This window comes from Eumetopias jubatus, unplaced genomic scaffold (assembly GCF_037043125.1).
Source record: "Eumetopias jubatus isolate StellerSeaLion01/CBP00866 unplaced genomic scaffold, mEumJub1_p1.0 scaffold_3, whole genome shotgun sequence".
Taxonomy (NCBI): Eukaryota; Metazoa; Chordata; class Mammalia; order Carnivora; family Otariidae; genus Eumetopias; species Eumetopias jubatus.
The window spans coordinates 35,222,855-35,238,651 of NW_028274809.1; the positions used below are offsets into that span (position 1 = coordinate 35,222,855).

The window sequence follows — 15,797 nt, forward strand, 5'->3', positions numbered from 1 at the left end:
GAAAAACTTTCTAAGCCCATACAGACCCACTTGGGTCTGGACTCAATGGGAATGGACTCATGTCATCAGGAATATGATTGGATCTCAACTAGTATTCATTAGGATATTGACCCCATAACAGGTAAAAGGTACACTTATGTCTTTTATGTTTACATTTGAGAATTTTTTTGCTTGTTAATTTTAAAATCTCTGGATAAGTTCATTCAACAGTGGAATGACATGTGTTCTGAGGCTATTTCTTGATTTCTTGGGCCAGTGGATTTGGGAGCAGCCCACGTCCTGGAATCTGGCCCTTAATTAAAGGATGCAATTGTGGCCCAGGTCCCTGCTCTGCAGGGTTGGTTCAACCCAGCAGTAGAAAAGGCATTATCTTCAGAGCCAGAACATGTGGGGGTTCAAGTCCTTGTTCTAGAAACTTGTGTGATCTTGAACAAGTCACTTCATCTCTTTAAGCCTCAGTTTCCTCATCTGTAAAATGAATGGTTTGCCTAAATTGGGGTTTCTTAACCAGGGATGCATAGATGTGTTGGGTTTGGCCAGCAAACCCTGAGGTGGTGAATGAAAAGATTACTCCGGACACCTTAGTAGGAGAAAGGAGAAGGCAAGGGGGGGACCAGAAGCTCTAGTGGCGAAAGGTCCCAAGCTGGATTCTGCTCCCACCTTTATTGTGAATGTTATCAACACAACAAGGGAATAAGAAAAACAGGAAGGACTGTGAAGCCTTAATAATCAGGGCAATGGCATAGGGAGTATTGTGTGATTAGAACAAGCTGTGCTCGTGACGCATGTGTAGACAGCGAGTACATGGAGTACATGACCGCCAAAGATAAATGTTTCTCCTAAGTCAAGCATTTACTCCCTGGATGAGTATATTGAGCCGCAACGAGGATCTGGCTGTTTTCAGCCCAGAAACCTTAAAGGGACCCAGTTTTCTGGACACTCCTTCTTTGCTTTTCAACTCGTCTCACCCAGGGAGGCGTGCGTTTACTAAATCTTTTCTAGACAGGCATTATGAATTCTCACACAGATGGGCCTTAGGAGGTCTGTAATCTCCCTGAAACTATGTGCAAAATATAATTAGTTTATGTACTTTCTGAGTAGAGAGCTCATAGCTTTTGTCCAATTTTCAGAGGGGTTGAAGATCTAAGGAGGGTCAGAATCACAAGGGCTTAGAGACATTTTGTGCTCAGATGGGAATATAAGCCTGGCAAAGAAACAAAGCCCCCCTGGCCTCTGGCTTCTGGGTAGGATACCTGATCTTCGCGGACAGCGGGTCACGCTTCGACACCATCACAGTGCAGGCTCCGCACCCTCCTCCTCCACAGGTGTACTTGGTTCCTGTGAGGCGTACTAGAAGGGCTGTTCAAGGAAAAGATGCACGGCACACATGTCACCCCCTTACAGCTGCCTCCCTGGGGTGTCACTAGTGAGGAAGGTCTTCTTTTGGGGGGTGAAGGGTAGGTCTGAGAAGTCATTAAAGGCCACTTTAGATCCTATTAGTTGTGTGATACTGAACATACTAACTTTTCCTGTTGGTTTTCTCACTTGCAAAGAGGGAAAAGTAATACCTACTTTATCTTCACAGGCTTATCATGAGCATCTTATAGGACGATGGCTGTAAAAACCCTTTGAAAAGCCCTATTTCGTTATAGGTATTCTGGGTCCCAATCATGTAATTGGGAGAGAAGATCACATTTTTAGCAGTTCAATGTGTTCTAGTTTTGTCCATTTGTATTGCATTGGTTTTGTTTTTTAATTATTTTTATTTTTTCTTTTTAATTTTTTAAATTTAAATTCAATTAATTAACATATTAGTTTCAGAGGTAGAGGTCAGTGATTCATCATCTTATATGATACCCATCCTTCATTATTACATCACAAGTCCTCCTGAATGTCCATCACCCAGCTACCCCGTTCCCTCACCCCCCTCTCCTCCAAGAAAACCTCAGTTTGTTTCCTATGATTAAGTCTTATGGTTTGAAAACAAGTGACTGAGCCTTTGGCAAAAACTCCCATCCTTACTTTCAGATCTCACCTAATGTGTTCCTGTGCTCTCGCTTGGTCAGAGTCCAAGCCCAAATCCAGGCTCAGACTCCACCCCTCTCTTTACTCCTCCTTCTTCCTAATTGTGGTCCACTTCCAGCCAGTTTAGTTTATGAGATTGGATGTAATTCATTTGGCTGGTTCAGAAGATTTCAGAATCACTGACTTTTTTTTTAAGCCATAAGGCTTGTTCATCTAAACTAAGTTCTAACATCAGATGCTTATCAGAGAGGCATGTAAATGAGTGGAGTGGGCTGCGTGTAACTGGAGAGCTTGTGCCCATTCTAGATAGGGCACTAGGGCAGTCCCTCCCTGCTCAGCAAGATGGCTGCCATGCAGCAATGACTATTTTCTCGTTTCTCATGAGAAGCTCAAAAATCTTGAGTTTTTAAAATATGAGATTTCCTAATTTTCAAGCATTGATAACTAACTAAACACCATGTGGACTTTTAAACAAAACTTGTCCATGGGCTGACTCCATAAATTTATAATTTCTGCCATTTCTTTACTTACCTTTTGGCTTCTCGGAGAGATACATTAGACCTACCACTTAAAATGTTTGTCATTATGAAGATCTAAATTTCAGAATATAAAATGGTCAGGAAAAATCTCTCATATGAGAACAGATGTAGGGAAAGGCAATCTTTTCTGATGACACATGCTCTTCCTGAATCTGGAGAATCTGGTTTCCCGCCAGGCCAGGGTACATGCAACATAAATCTCTATTATATAACCACCCTCCTGGGGATTTGGAGAGCCCTTAAAGGAATAATTAGTGCTGAAGTAAAGAGCTTAGCTTCTGTTTCATTGCTATTAAATCCAGATATAAGAAGCTCTCCAAATAGCCCAATTAACTTACTATCCTTAAAACCACTGCCAAAAGCAGAGACAGCAAGGGCCAACGGGGCTGACTGGAGACAGAGAAGTTAGATTAGTTTTCATAATCATAGCAGGCTTAAGTTTTAAGGCAAACATAGACACTGCCCAGATTTTGATCAAAAGGATCCAGTTCTTTTGTAAGAAGGTCAGCAGAGTGACTTCTGGGTCCACATTCCTCTCTATCACCTGCGTTGGAAACAGAAAAGAGATTTATTTTGGGGATCGAGAGGGTGACCGACAGTAATGTCTGCCGTGGCCTGCTTGATTTAGGTACTCGGGTATAATACTTTCATTTACCCATTTATTTTTTGCTCTGAAGGCAAACAAGTTTCACATACATGTACAGAGCTGGAGACTTACCAAGTGTGACAACAATGCTTTTATATGTGATTAGAGTGGGGGGGCCACCGCTGGGTAAACCCCCACTGGGAGTTACATTCTTCATGTTTGCTCCATTACCTGTGTGTGTGGAATCTTCCAACTCAGTCTTTTGTACTCCTGGAATATTTGAAACTGGGGAGAGACTTGGATGCTGTGTGTGTGTGTGTGTGTGTGTGTGTCTGTGTGTGTGTGTGTGTGTGTGTGTGTGTGTATACAACGCAGGGTCCTGGAGGGAAGACATCTAGATAGGAAGTTTCTCATCTGGCACCTCTGAGACACCTCCAGTGGGGAGCACATGGATAATATGAGCGATCTCAAGAGTTGGTGGCAGAAATGGGAGGTGGGGAGAGTTGTTGTCATCCTGAAGGGGTCCCTGAGTGTGCCAGTCCACTCATGGCAGAGCGGCTAATGGTGAGACTTGTCCCAGCTCAGGACTCAGGGTGTCTCTGGTGGTACACTAGAATTTCTCCCTCCCTCTCCTCGAGAAGTGGGGGATTACCACTCAGAAGCCTGGAGGGATCTTCTTTGGTGCTTCTTTCCCACTTGCTTATTTTGGGATATTTCCTTTGACTTTATTTTAGAGTGTCCTCTAAACACCTCCAGCCATTCTGTGGCATCAGAGGAAAGGAAGACACAGTGGGCTATTCATGTTAGGGTCTTCCTTTCTTCCTAGAAGAAAAACATGAATTTGTGTAGACCCTCCCCCTAAGAATAATTTTGGGCTCATGATTCAGAAGGGATTTGGAACAGAAAATAGACAAAGGAGACTCCAAAGCCTAGGCAGGTGGAACAAGTGAGTTAGGACTCAGCTCATGAAAGAAGGTTTGGAAAAATGTAGGGTGGCTGCTGGCTGTGGATGCTGGTTACAGGAGAGAGAGTTACAAGGGACATGAGGAAAACTCTATGTTCTATCTCCTTTCTTGGGGTGGGAGGGTGGACCCGGCCAGTTAGGTTTGTGGGATTGGAGTGCAGAGGGGCCCTGGAAGAGGTGGCAAGATCGCAGTGAAGCCACATGCTTTGGGAACTACAGAAAGGTTCCCCTGAGAGAGAGAGGCTCATGAGCAGAGCGGGCCTGGCAGAGGGCACTGAGGGTCAACCAGCAGCCTGTGTGGCCTGATCGTGGGCACTGACAGGGGGATACTAGGGGAGGGCGACAATGGCAGCGCCCACTCTTCTTGTCACATAGGTTCCCCCTAGAACTTAGTTGCAACCTGGGAAAGGGGACTGAAAATTGACGGCAATTACATTTCAACTAATTCTGATTAATGAAATCTCGACAGAAAAATTAAGTTGATAAATATAAAAATAAACAAAGCTCTATTTCTTGTCCTCCTGGGCTTGAGGATCAAGATATGTTACTAGATACAGTGCTACCAGGATATCAGGCCCAGTGCTAAGTGCTTTATAAGGACCCAGGGGATTTCCTACTAGATGAAAGAAGCATCTTGCTTTTAATCTTTTTAGGAAGTAGATTCTAGAGATGGGTACTCTGAGGCTCAGGGAGGTGAAGTAACTTGCATAAAGTTATACAGTAAATGGCAGAGCTGGATTGGACCCAGACTGCCTCATGCCAAGGCATGTGTGATTAACCCTGATGCTTTACCACCTCCCCATTTTCTCAGAAGCTGAACCTTGGCTGAGTGGGCAAGAGGCCAAATTAGTATGGGTTCCTAGTCCCTGGTTTCCTGTGCCTGACTGGACAAGAATTGCCCTTAAGCTAGTAGTTTCCTGCTGTCTCTGCAAGCCACAGTAGTATCACCCAACACTTACCTTTCTCCCATTCACAAAGAAAATCAAGTCATCCAGTTTCGATGGGCAAGGCATTGCACCTAAATAAATTTTGCCTTACAACTCTAGGTGCAGATGTTCTTTGGCACCAGTCATAGAAATGAAAATTTAGCGCCAAGCAACTGAAATTCCTCCCTGTGCAGAAGCAGGCAGCTTAGAGCCCCAGAGAGCAGGGCAAGGGGTGGAGATTTCCCTGTTTTGTGGCCATTTAAGTCTACCGCACCTGTGTGGCCCGGCCTCTTCCTCTGCTTCCCACCAATCTTGGCTTCACAGCTCCCTCCATGCACAGCCCACTCTTCTTGCTTTCTTGTGAGTTGGAGGGCTTTAGTGTGAAAACCATAAACAACCACCTAAACTTAAACCCACTCTGCACACTGTCTCAGCCCCAGGAATATATTCTGGGCAGATTTCATTCTTCTCGAAGAGAGCTAGAAGTGGGCCTTCTGAGACCTCCCACTTTTCCCAACTTTTTTCTTACTCTAGCTGCAGAAATGTCCTCATAGGAAAACATATGGATGAGTGCACTCTGTGCCCTAAAGTGGAAGGGTGGGGTGCCACATCCACCCAGCCCCTCCCTACTTCCTCATACCTAGAGGATTGCTCCATTGGAAAAGCGTGATATAGTCAAAGCAACCACTTTGCAGGTGAATAAAATGAGGCCTAGATATGTGAGATCAGTAGCTCAGGGTCACACAGAAAGTTAAGTGGCAAAGTAGGAAACCAAACCAAGATCTCCTGGCTTAAAACACCTTAAGTATATAGACAGATTCCTTAATAAAAAGAAAAATATAATTCTTTATTTTTCTGAAGCTCTCCAGTTAGATATGAGGAGATAAAAATCAAGCAGTTCTTGTTCTTTCAGCTAAAGTAATGCCCAGGACTTGGCCTCACATAAGAGTAAAGCAGGTAGCTGCTCAAATGGACTGTTTTCAAGTGAGGAGGCCAGACTTCTCTGCTCCCTAACACTTCTTCACAAGTACACGGAGCCTTGGCACACCATTGCTAGAGTCAACCCTTTGTCTTAAGATGACCTCACTTTGTGACAGGGCCTCAGGCCAGAGACAGCGAGGACCTAGCATCCCCCTGACTTGGTTAACTGAGGACGATCCTCTTTCCTACTTAGTCCCCATGTGGCTTCAGAATCCTGCCCACCACAGAGCTAGTCCAGAAACATTCCTAACCGAATGGAGTAGGTAGCTTCCAATTTTCTTTACAATTCTAATGCCGAGGTTCCAGGCATCTTCCTACACTTGTGGAGATGAGTGTTTACACATGTGTTTTGGTGTGTATGCAGGTGTTTCCCATGTGTTAAAAGTTGCTGAATAAACCCACAACAAGGTCCTGAGAGGAGATGTTGGAGACCATGCTGTGAATTAGGTATAACCTTTAGGTCAGTGTTTTTGATCATGTCACTCCTGCTAAAAATACCCTCAGTAGCTCTCCGAGGCCTGGAACATAAGGTCCTAACTCCTTAGTGCAGGATGCAAAGCCCTCCATTGTTTGTCCTTATTTCAGGCCTCAGACTTTTGCTGTTCAAAAAAAATCTCATGCTCCAGCCAAATTACTCTTCTTATTGCCATTCTTCTGCTTAAACATGGCATTGCTCTACTCAAAACCTTCCAACGGCCTCCCAGAGCACTTAGCAAAACCACATATGCTTTCCATGGAGGCCCCATGGGACTGGCCCTGCCCACCTGTCCAAGTGCATCTTCAACCACTTCCTTCCTTGTCTGTAATCCCCGCTATCTTGGTCTTCCCCTGCTTCTTGAACATGTGCAATTCTTTCCTGTCCCAAGACCTTGGTTCGTGTTATTCATTTGGCCTAAACTTCTCTTCATTTAGATGTTGGCATGGCTGGTGCCTTCTTGCTATGTGGGTCTGAGCTCTTCCCTGATCACTCAGTCTTCAGTAGTATCTCCGGCACTCTCTTTTCTACCATGCTGATTCATTTTTTCCACAGCACTTGTTGCTACCTGACATGGATATTTGTTCATCTTTCTATTTGCTTTCTCTTCTAGAACATAATCTCCACGAGGGTTTGAATATTACTTTCAACTCACCACTGTATCCTAGAATGAGTAAATTCCCACAGAACAAATGCCCAATAAGTATTTGTTAAATGACTGAAGAAGGCTCTTCCGTGTCTACAATCAGAACAACCCTGTTCCTATCCTGCTATGATTGCCCTCCCTCCCTCTTTATCTACCATCAAAAAGCAGCATTGAACTTCCTCTCCCTTCTTTCTTTAAATTTAATTTTATTTACATTCAATTAACATATAGTGTATTATTCATTTCAGAGATAGAGTTCAGTGATTCATCAATTGTATATAACACCCAGTGTTCATTACATCATGTGCCCTCCTTAATGTCCATCACCTAGTCTTCTGCCCATTTCTTGACTGATTATTTCTTCTTTGGGTGTTGAGTTTGATAAGTTCTTTATAGACTTTGGATAATAGCCCTTTATATGATAAAACATTTGCAAATATCTTCTCCCATTCTGTAGGCTGTTTTTGGTTTTGTGGACTGTTTCCTTTGCTGTGGAAAAGCTTTTTATCTTGATGAAGTCCCAATAGTTCATTTTTGCCTTTGTTTCCCTTGCCTTTGGAAACATGTCTAGCCAGAAATTGCTGTGGCCGAGATCAAAGAGGTTGCTGCACAGGGAGCCTGTTGCACAGGCAACAGTTCTCTTCTAGGATTTTGATGGATTCCTATCTCACATTTAGGCCTTTCATCCATTTTGAGTTTATTTTTGTGTATGATTTAAGAAAATGGTCCAGTTTCATTCTTCTGCATGTGGCTGTTCAATTTTCCCAACACCATTTGTTGAAGAGACTGTCTTTTTTCCATTGGACATTCTTTCCTGCTTTGTCGAAGATTAGTTGACCTTGGAGTTGAGGGTCCATTTCTGGGTCCTCTATTCTGTTCCATTGATCTATGTGTCTGTTTTTGTGCCAGTACCGTACTGTCTTGATGATTACAGCTTTGTAATAGAGCTTGAAGTCTGGAATTGTGAAGCCACCAGCTTTAGTTTTCCTTTTGAACTTTCCTTTGGCCATTTGGGGTCTTTTCTAGTTCCATACAAATTTTAGGATTTGTTCCAGCTCTGTGAAAAATGTTGATAGTATTTTGATAGAGATTGCATTGAAGGTATAGATTGCTCTAGGAAGCATAGACATTTTAACAATATTTGTTCTTCTGATCCATGAGCATGGAACATTTTTCCATTTTTTGTGACTTCCTCAATTTCTTTTATGAGTGTTCTATAGTTTTCAGAGTACAGATCCTTTACCTCTTTCGTTAGGTTTATTCCTAGGTATCTTATGGTTTTTGGTACAATTGTAAATGGGATCTATTCCTTAATTTCTCTTTCTTTTGTCTCATTGTTAGTGTATAGAAATGCAACTGATTTCTGTGCATTGATTTTATATCCTGCCACTTTGCTGAATTCCTGTAGGAGTTCTAGCAATTTTGGGGTGGAGTCTTTTGGGTTTTCCACATAGAGTATCATGTCATCTGCAAAGAGTGAAAATTTGACTTCTTCTTTGCCTGTTTGGATGCCTTTTATTTCTTTTTGTTGTCTGATTGCTGAGGCTAGGACTTCTAGTACTATGCTGAACAGCAGTGGTGATAGTGGACATCCCTGCTGTGTTCCCAACCTTAGGGGAAATGCTTTCAGTTTTTCTCCATTGAGAATGATATTCACTGTGGGCTTTTCATAGATGGCTTTTATATTATTGAGTATGTTCCCACTATCCCTACACTGTGAAGTGTTTTAATCAAGAAAGGATGCTGTACTCTGTCAAATGCTTTTTCTGCATCTGTTGAGAGGATCATATGGTCCTTGTCCTTTCTTTATGTAGTGTATCACACTGATTGATCTGCAGATGTTGAACCATCCTTACACCCCGGGAATAAATCCTACTTGGTTGTAGTGAATAATCCCTTTAATGTACTGTTGGATCCAATTGACTAGTATCTTGGTGAGAATTTTTGCATCCATGTTCATCAGGGATATTTGTCTGTAATTCTTTTTGATGGGATCTTTGTCTGGCTTTGGGATCAAGGTAATGCTGGCCTCATAGAAAGAATTGGGAAGTTTTCCTTCCATTTCTATTTTTTTTGAAACAGCTTCAGAGGAATAGATATTAAGTCTTCTTTAAATGTTTGGTAGAATTCCCCTGGGAAGCCATCTGGCCCTGGACTCTTGTTTTGGGGAGATTTTTGATTAAGGCTTCAATTTCCTTGCTCATTATGGGTCTGTTCAGGTTTTCTATTTCTTCCTGTTTCAGTTTTGGTAGTTTATACGTCTCTAGGAATGCATCCATTTCTTCCAGGTTGCTTAATTTGTTGGCATATAGTTGCTCATAATATGTTCTTATAATTGTTTGCATTTCTTCAGTGTTGGTTGTGATCTCTCCTCTTTCATTCATGATTTTATTAATTTGGGTCCTTTCTCTTTTCTTCTTGATCTTGATAAGTCTGGCTAGGGTTTTATCAATCTTATTAATTCTTTCAAAGAACCAGCTCCTAGTTTTGTTGATCTGTTCTACTGTTCTTCTGGTTTCTAGTTCATTGATTTCTGCTCTAATCTTTATTATTTCTCTTCTCCTGCTGGGTTCAGGCTTTATTTGCTGTTCTTTCTCCAGCTCCTTTAGGTGTAAGGTTATGTTGTGTATTGAGACTTTACTTGTTTCTTGAGAAAGCCTTGTATTGCTATGTACTTCCCTCTTAGGACCACCTTTGCTGCAGCCCAAAGGTTTTACAGAGTTGTGTTTTCATTTTCACTCTCTCTTCTTTCTGTCAATTCTAAAAGCACCTGCAGATCCAACCAACTGCTTCTTTACTTTTCATTTAATAAACCGGGAACCAGGAAACTAGCCTCTTATCTGCCACTAATAGTTGGTTGTCTACTTGATGTTTGTATCTCATGTTCCCCAATTAGGTAGCAAGCTCTTGGAAGTTAGAATAGCTGGTTATATCCCCCACAGTGCTCAGCATGAATGACAACTTGTTTACTGAGGGAATGAATATATGCCTGGTTGGTTACCTAAGATACTTTTAAGTGAAGGAGGAATTAGTGATTCATTCATTCCTTCACCCAGTAGGTACTGACATACCATTAAATATTTATCATTGTGAGAAGCACAGAGCAGGAGAATTAGCTTTGTTTTGGGGAGGGGGATCAGGGAAGGCCTGAGAAAGGGACATCTAGTCCTGACAGAAGAGTGGGAGCTGATTCTGTTAGATCTAGGAATGGAGGGGAGGCAGCCTGGGGAGACAGAGGCTCTTCTTATGGCTGCTTCCATTTAGGAGAAAAGTGACACAGGGATTGTTTTTCAGGGTCCACAGTCCGTTCGCCACCTGGCTCTGCCCCTAGGAGAGGGAAACTAGCGAACACCAAGAGCTCATGGTTCCTATTGACAGGAGCATGCACACTGACAATGAAAGGCATGGATCATGGGGTTTCAAAATACTTATAGGAATAAATCCTTCAGTGTCAACATAAAATACAAGCCGATTGGGTGATAGACATTGGGTAGGGTATGTGCTATGGTGAGTGCTGTGAATTGTGCAAGACTGTTGAATCACAAATCTATACTTCTGAAACAAATAATGCAACATATGTTAAGAAAAAAGAAAAAGAAGAAGAAGATAGCAGGAGGGGAAGAATGAAGGGGAGTAAGTTGGAGGGGGAGACGAACCATGAGAGACAATGGACTCTGAAAAACAAACTGAGGGTTCTGGAGGGGAGGGGGGTGGGGGGATGGGTTAGCCTGGTGATGGGTATTAAAGAGGGCACATTCTGCATGGAGCACTGGGTGTTATGCACAAAAAATGAATCATGGAACACTACATCAAAAACTAATGATGTAATGTATGGTGATTAACATAACAATAAAAAATTAAAAAAATATAAGCCATTTAACATAGAAGAACAGTTTTAGGGTAGTAAAGTGTGATTATGGTATTAAATTTGGAAGATATAAAAGTAGTTTGAATTACGGAACCAAATACATTAATTGCTGGGAAACTGAAATCTGACCTTGAATGGCTTTAGAGAAGTGTTTTTCAAGCTTGTTTCAGCCAGGGAAACTTTTGTTTGAATGAAATCTTGTAAAGTGTAAACAAATTAAACAAAAGGGTTACTGCTTAGCCCAGAGGGCTGGGGGTGAGGCCTGAAGTCCTTGGTTTTCTCTCTTTCAGAAGGCCCCAGGGTTTTGGGGAACTCAGTGTAAAAATGACTCACTGCAGAGTGAACAAAACGTTGCCCACAGTATGAAGGTAGCATGCAGTCTCTGCCAAGGTTTTCTGACTCTCAGATCTTAGTCAAGACAAAGGAAAAAAAGCCACCACTGTTTTTTTTTTTCCTTTATAAAAAGGGAATGCTAAATTTCTTCATTTTAAAATGGATTATTCTGGTGAGAGAAACTTGACATATATTGACCGATGAGGTTCTATGTTTGTTATAAGAAAAGGTCTTAGAATTACATTAAAAAGTTCCCGTTACCCAGTGGAAGAATTAATATTGCATGTGACACTGTCCTCCCCAACAATCCAAACAAACCTCTTTCTGGAAAAAACCTGCAACAAATCCTGTTCACGGATGTAAATGGAAAAGTACTGGCCATGACTTCAGTGTCCCTAGGGTGTTGCCTTCTGTGGTGAGCTCTTCAAAACCCAAAGGCAAAACACAGGCAAGCAGACCGATAATAGGGCGCTTTTAGGACTCTTGGGTTGGTCATTAAACACCTATATTCAGACCCTCTAGTCTCAACTGTTTTGACCTTCTCCTCCCAGGTCCTAGCTCTAGATCAATGCACCTGCAGATTCTGCGTCTGGTGAGCACCTGCTTCCCAGCATCGAGCTTCTGGCTGCTGCAGTCACGGCTAGAGAGCAGGAGGTTTCTGGGAGGAAAGAAGGGCAATGGGGACCATGAAGGTGAAGCAAAATATCCTCTTCCCTTCTGGAGAAAGACCAAAACCCATCTGAGAAAAGGATCAAACAATAAAGTAATTCAGATGGAAAGGGAAAGGGGAGAGGAAGTCTAAGTGGATAGGGCAGGCTATTAGGGAAAGTATAATATAAATGTGAAAGAGTCATATAGTAAAGGAAATTCAATTAATAGTCTGGGACTAAACTAGACCACAGCCTCAACAACTTAAGGGTTGGGGGTTGCTGGGGAGAGGGGAAAATAAAAGTTACAAAAGTATTATTTCACTGGGGCAAATGGTGGAAATATGGGGACAGAGCAGGAGGCCGGGAGAGTAACTTTTCATGGGTGAATACTGGTATCTTGTTTTCAAATATGTGTTTGTTTCTTAAAGTAAATGAAAATGTATAACCAATGGTATAGTAGAACCTTAAAATTAAGAGAAGAAATGAAATTACTCATCCCTGAAACCAGCAAAAATAATGAACCAGCAAAATAATGAAAAGATGGAAACCATAGTTTAAGATACTTTATATTATGTATTTGACACATGATACTGTTAAAAAATAAAATTCAACTGAGTAAATGTAAGGATCTAATTGGCTTTCTGCAACAGTTCATGAATTGGGCAGCATCCCATCTAGCAAATAGAAGGGAGCTCCCTCAGGGTCAGCCTCGAGGGCAGAGAGCCTCCTTCCTCAAGGTTGTGCCCTTCCTGGGACAAGCCCACCCATGACTGAGTGACTGGGGGGTACACAGGCCTGTCCATTTCAGCCTAACAGGGACAAGTCGTGGGGGCAGTGCTTGTTCCAAGGCTCCATGCTGAGTTCCTGATGCCTCCAGGGTCTTGCTTGATTTCTCTCTCTGCCCGATTCTGCTTCTCCTACCTTCCTGTCTCAGGTGTTGATCCCTGAAAAACACCCTGCTCCCCACACTCTGTCTCGGCATCTGCTTCCAGAAAACTTAGCCTGTGATTCCATGTGTTCTGATACTGTGAGGAATTTGGCCAATGTATACCACTGAAAGCATCAAGTACAGAAGATTTAAAGATTTTTTCCTCAAAAGAAACACTGTAGATGTCCCAGGCCTTCCGTCCCAGCCCTCTTTTTGACCAATCCCATTTCTAAAACCTGAGAGCATGTGAGTGTCGGCAGGTTCAAGACACTGAACAGAAATCAAATCCCTCCCTACTACTACTCACTCAGCTCCATTTGCCCAGTGTTTTTGTCAGACGGTACAAGACCAGTCCTTCATAAGCTTTTGTTACAGGAGAAGTAAGATGTCCTTGACCTCGCAGGTGCAACGGAGCAAGGAGGAGCATGGCACGTGTTACTTCTCTTCTGATGAACTTTTATTGAACCCGCAATTAAGCAATAGCCATGGCGGGTTTCTAAGTAAGAAGCAATGGCAGTTTTGCCCAAAGTTAATAATGATTATGCATTTTCATCATCGAAAGGGCTCTTGACCATTTACAGATCACTGGTTAGAAAGATCGTATCTTACACTTCTGTGCAACTCTCACTGTGATAACACTTTAAAATTAGACAGTCAATAATTAAATTTTAAGATACTTATCTAAATTAGTATTATGGATTAAGTTTTAATATAATAGATACTAAAAACTGTCAAATTTTAAGGGCATTAGAATTTTAATCCTATGTTTGGAAACTGCTATCCTATAAAATGTACTATTTTCGTGAATACTTTAGCCCAAAACCCAATTCTTCAAGTTAATTAAGTACTGCTGAAGTGATCAGACTTATTTTGCAAAAATTCAATTTCTGCGTTTTCAGAGGTTTTGACCACATGGTCTGTGAAGTATAATACTTTTTTAAATTAATTTGTGTCTGTGATAAATATGTCTTCCTATTTTACCACTAGAAAAATATATCAGTAATCCTATTTTTGCTGTTCTGTCTGGCACAATGAGTTTGTGTGGGTTGGGTTCTAGGCAAACTAAATTATTGGATGAATTCAAACAGACATTTAAAAATATATGTACACACACACAGACACATACACATATACACACGCTTCTCTTAGAATAAGAGACACTGACTGGTGAGACTTTAGTTTGGAAAGAAGCCTTTCCTTTCTACTGCCAGCCTTCTCTTCCTCCAATTTGGTCTCAAACACACATGAACAGTCATTCATGCTTATTTTTCCACCACAGAATTACTATTAATAAATGCAGAGCTTTAATATCTAGCACACAGATTCCGACAAGTGATTTAGATTGTTTATTTTGTTTCAAAACTCATAGGGACCAAACATCTTCTCTGGCATAACCCTGCATTTCCTTAGGAAAATGCAATGTAAAATAGCTAAGAAATAACTAAAAAAAAACCCCAAAAAACAAACAAAAAAACCCCCCTCAGGACTTTTGGGTTCCTCTGAAATGGCAAAAGGAAGGTAGTGCTGATTTCATCTTTTAGACACTAAGTCAAAGCAAGGGACTGCAGAATGATTTGAAATCATTGTTTAACTCTATGTGGTTTCCCAGGAGAGGAAGACACTGTAGGAGGAGCACAGCTCATGGCAGGTGAGGACCAGCTGGAGACTTTGGATGGTTTACAACCCTAAGCCTCATCTAAACAGGCCACACAGCAGTGGTAGGAACATGAGGATTGTGGTAGGCTTGCAGTGCTGGAGATCACAAAAGCCAATTATGGACATTTCTTCCAACCCCATGTTTAGAGACCTCATTGTTAGTGGCTTGGAATTGGCCAAGGTGGGTGTCTTTACACCACAGAAATTGGCAAAACACTATCAATCATGGATTTTTCCAGGTGAGCTGGTTATCATCATCATATCGTTGGCTTTGGGGATCCAATCCTGAGAATTTTGGGGTTGGATGATTTTAGGGACGATCAGATTTCTGAAGAACAAAGCATGAGTAGTTTCTTGAGTTGTTCCATGGTAATGAAAACTCCACCATGTTTTAAAGTCATGATGTTGTAGATCTTCAAGATAATACAAATGAAAAGAAGAATTTTTTATTCTAAGCTTCATTATATCTTTTGGTATAAATTTATGTCCTAAAATATAATCATGCAGCGACCTACACCACAGAGAATAACTAAAAGATACTAAAATTATCCTTGACAATCAGGAGCCTGTCTATACTTTGCTCTGGTTTGAAAATTTTAAGGTCAATCATGTATTCTTTCATTTTCTAAGAGAAACATAGGATTAAGACACATGGATGGACCAAGGTGTAAATGTTGAAGGATCATCTCTAGGAATGTAAAAAAAAAAAAAAAAAAAATCAAAAGAGGGAAGATAATTATTAATAAAATGTTATATATGAAAAACTTGTAATTTAGAAGAAAAATTGTTTTTTAAAAAAGAACAAGTCAACGTCCATTTTATTCTTATCAAAAATATATAGTTTTCCTATTCCTTTCAGTTCTTGAGTCATAAATCTCTTTAGCCTCATAAACTTCTTATGTTTGGGATATGATGCATCTTATTCAGAAGCCCTGTACTTTCAAAGGCATAAAGTGCAATCTAATATTATACCAGACCTTCGGTTAGGGCTGCAGTAAGCAAAAATAGTAGGAAGAGTCTCTAATGATAGTTCTAGACATATTTTCAGCAGATGGAAAATGAAACTGTGTTCTATTAGTGTGTCATCACAAGGCATATCAAAGAGTGCCCAGATTTTCATATTTTAATTTGAATTATTTTTACTAGTTTGCTTAACAAATGCTTTCTGAATAATTGACCAGATCAGATATCCATTTCATCTAATCTAGTTATTTAGGTGA

At 41.2% G+C, this 15,797-nt stretch overlaps 2 protein-coding genes across 2 annotated transcripts in view; both read right to left on the minus strand.

Annotated features, from left to right (window-relative positions):
• LOC114225222 (aldehyde oxidase 2-like) overlaps positions 1-5,127 on the minus strand; it is an 80,544-nt gene extending 75,417 nt beyond the window's left edge. Inside the window, 3 exon segments of the mRNA XM_028124739.2 lie at positions 1,254-1,350; positions 3,051-3,108; positions 5,074-5,127. Of these exon segments, the coding sequence (XP_027980540.1) occupies positions 1,254-1,350; positions 3,051-3,108; positions 5,074-5,127 (209 nt within the window).
• A 10,092-nt stretch (positions 5,128-15,219) lies between these two features.
• Positions 15,220-15,797, minus strand: part of LOC114225005 (aldehyde oxidase 4-like) — a 57,872-nt gene continuing 57,294 nt past the window's right edge. The window contains 1 exon segment of the mRNA XM_028124341.1: positions 15,220-15,273. Coding sequence (XP_027980142.1) covers positions 15,220-15,273 — 54 coding nt within the window.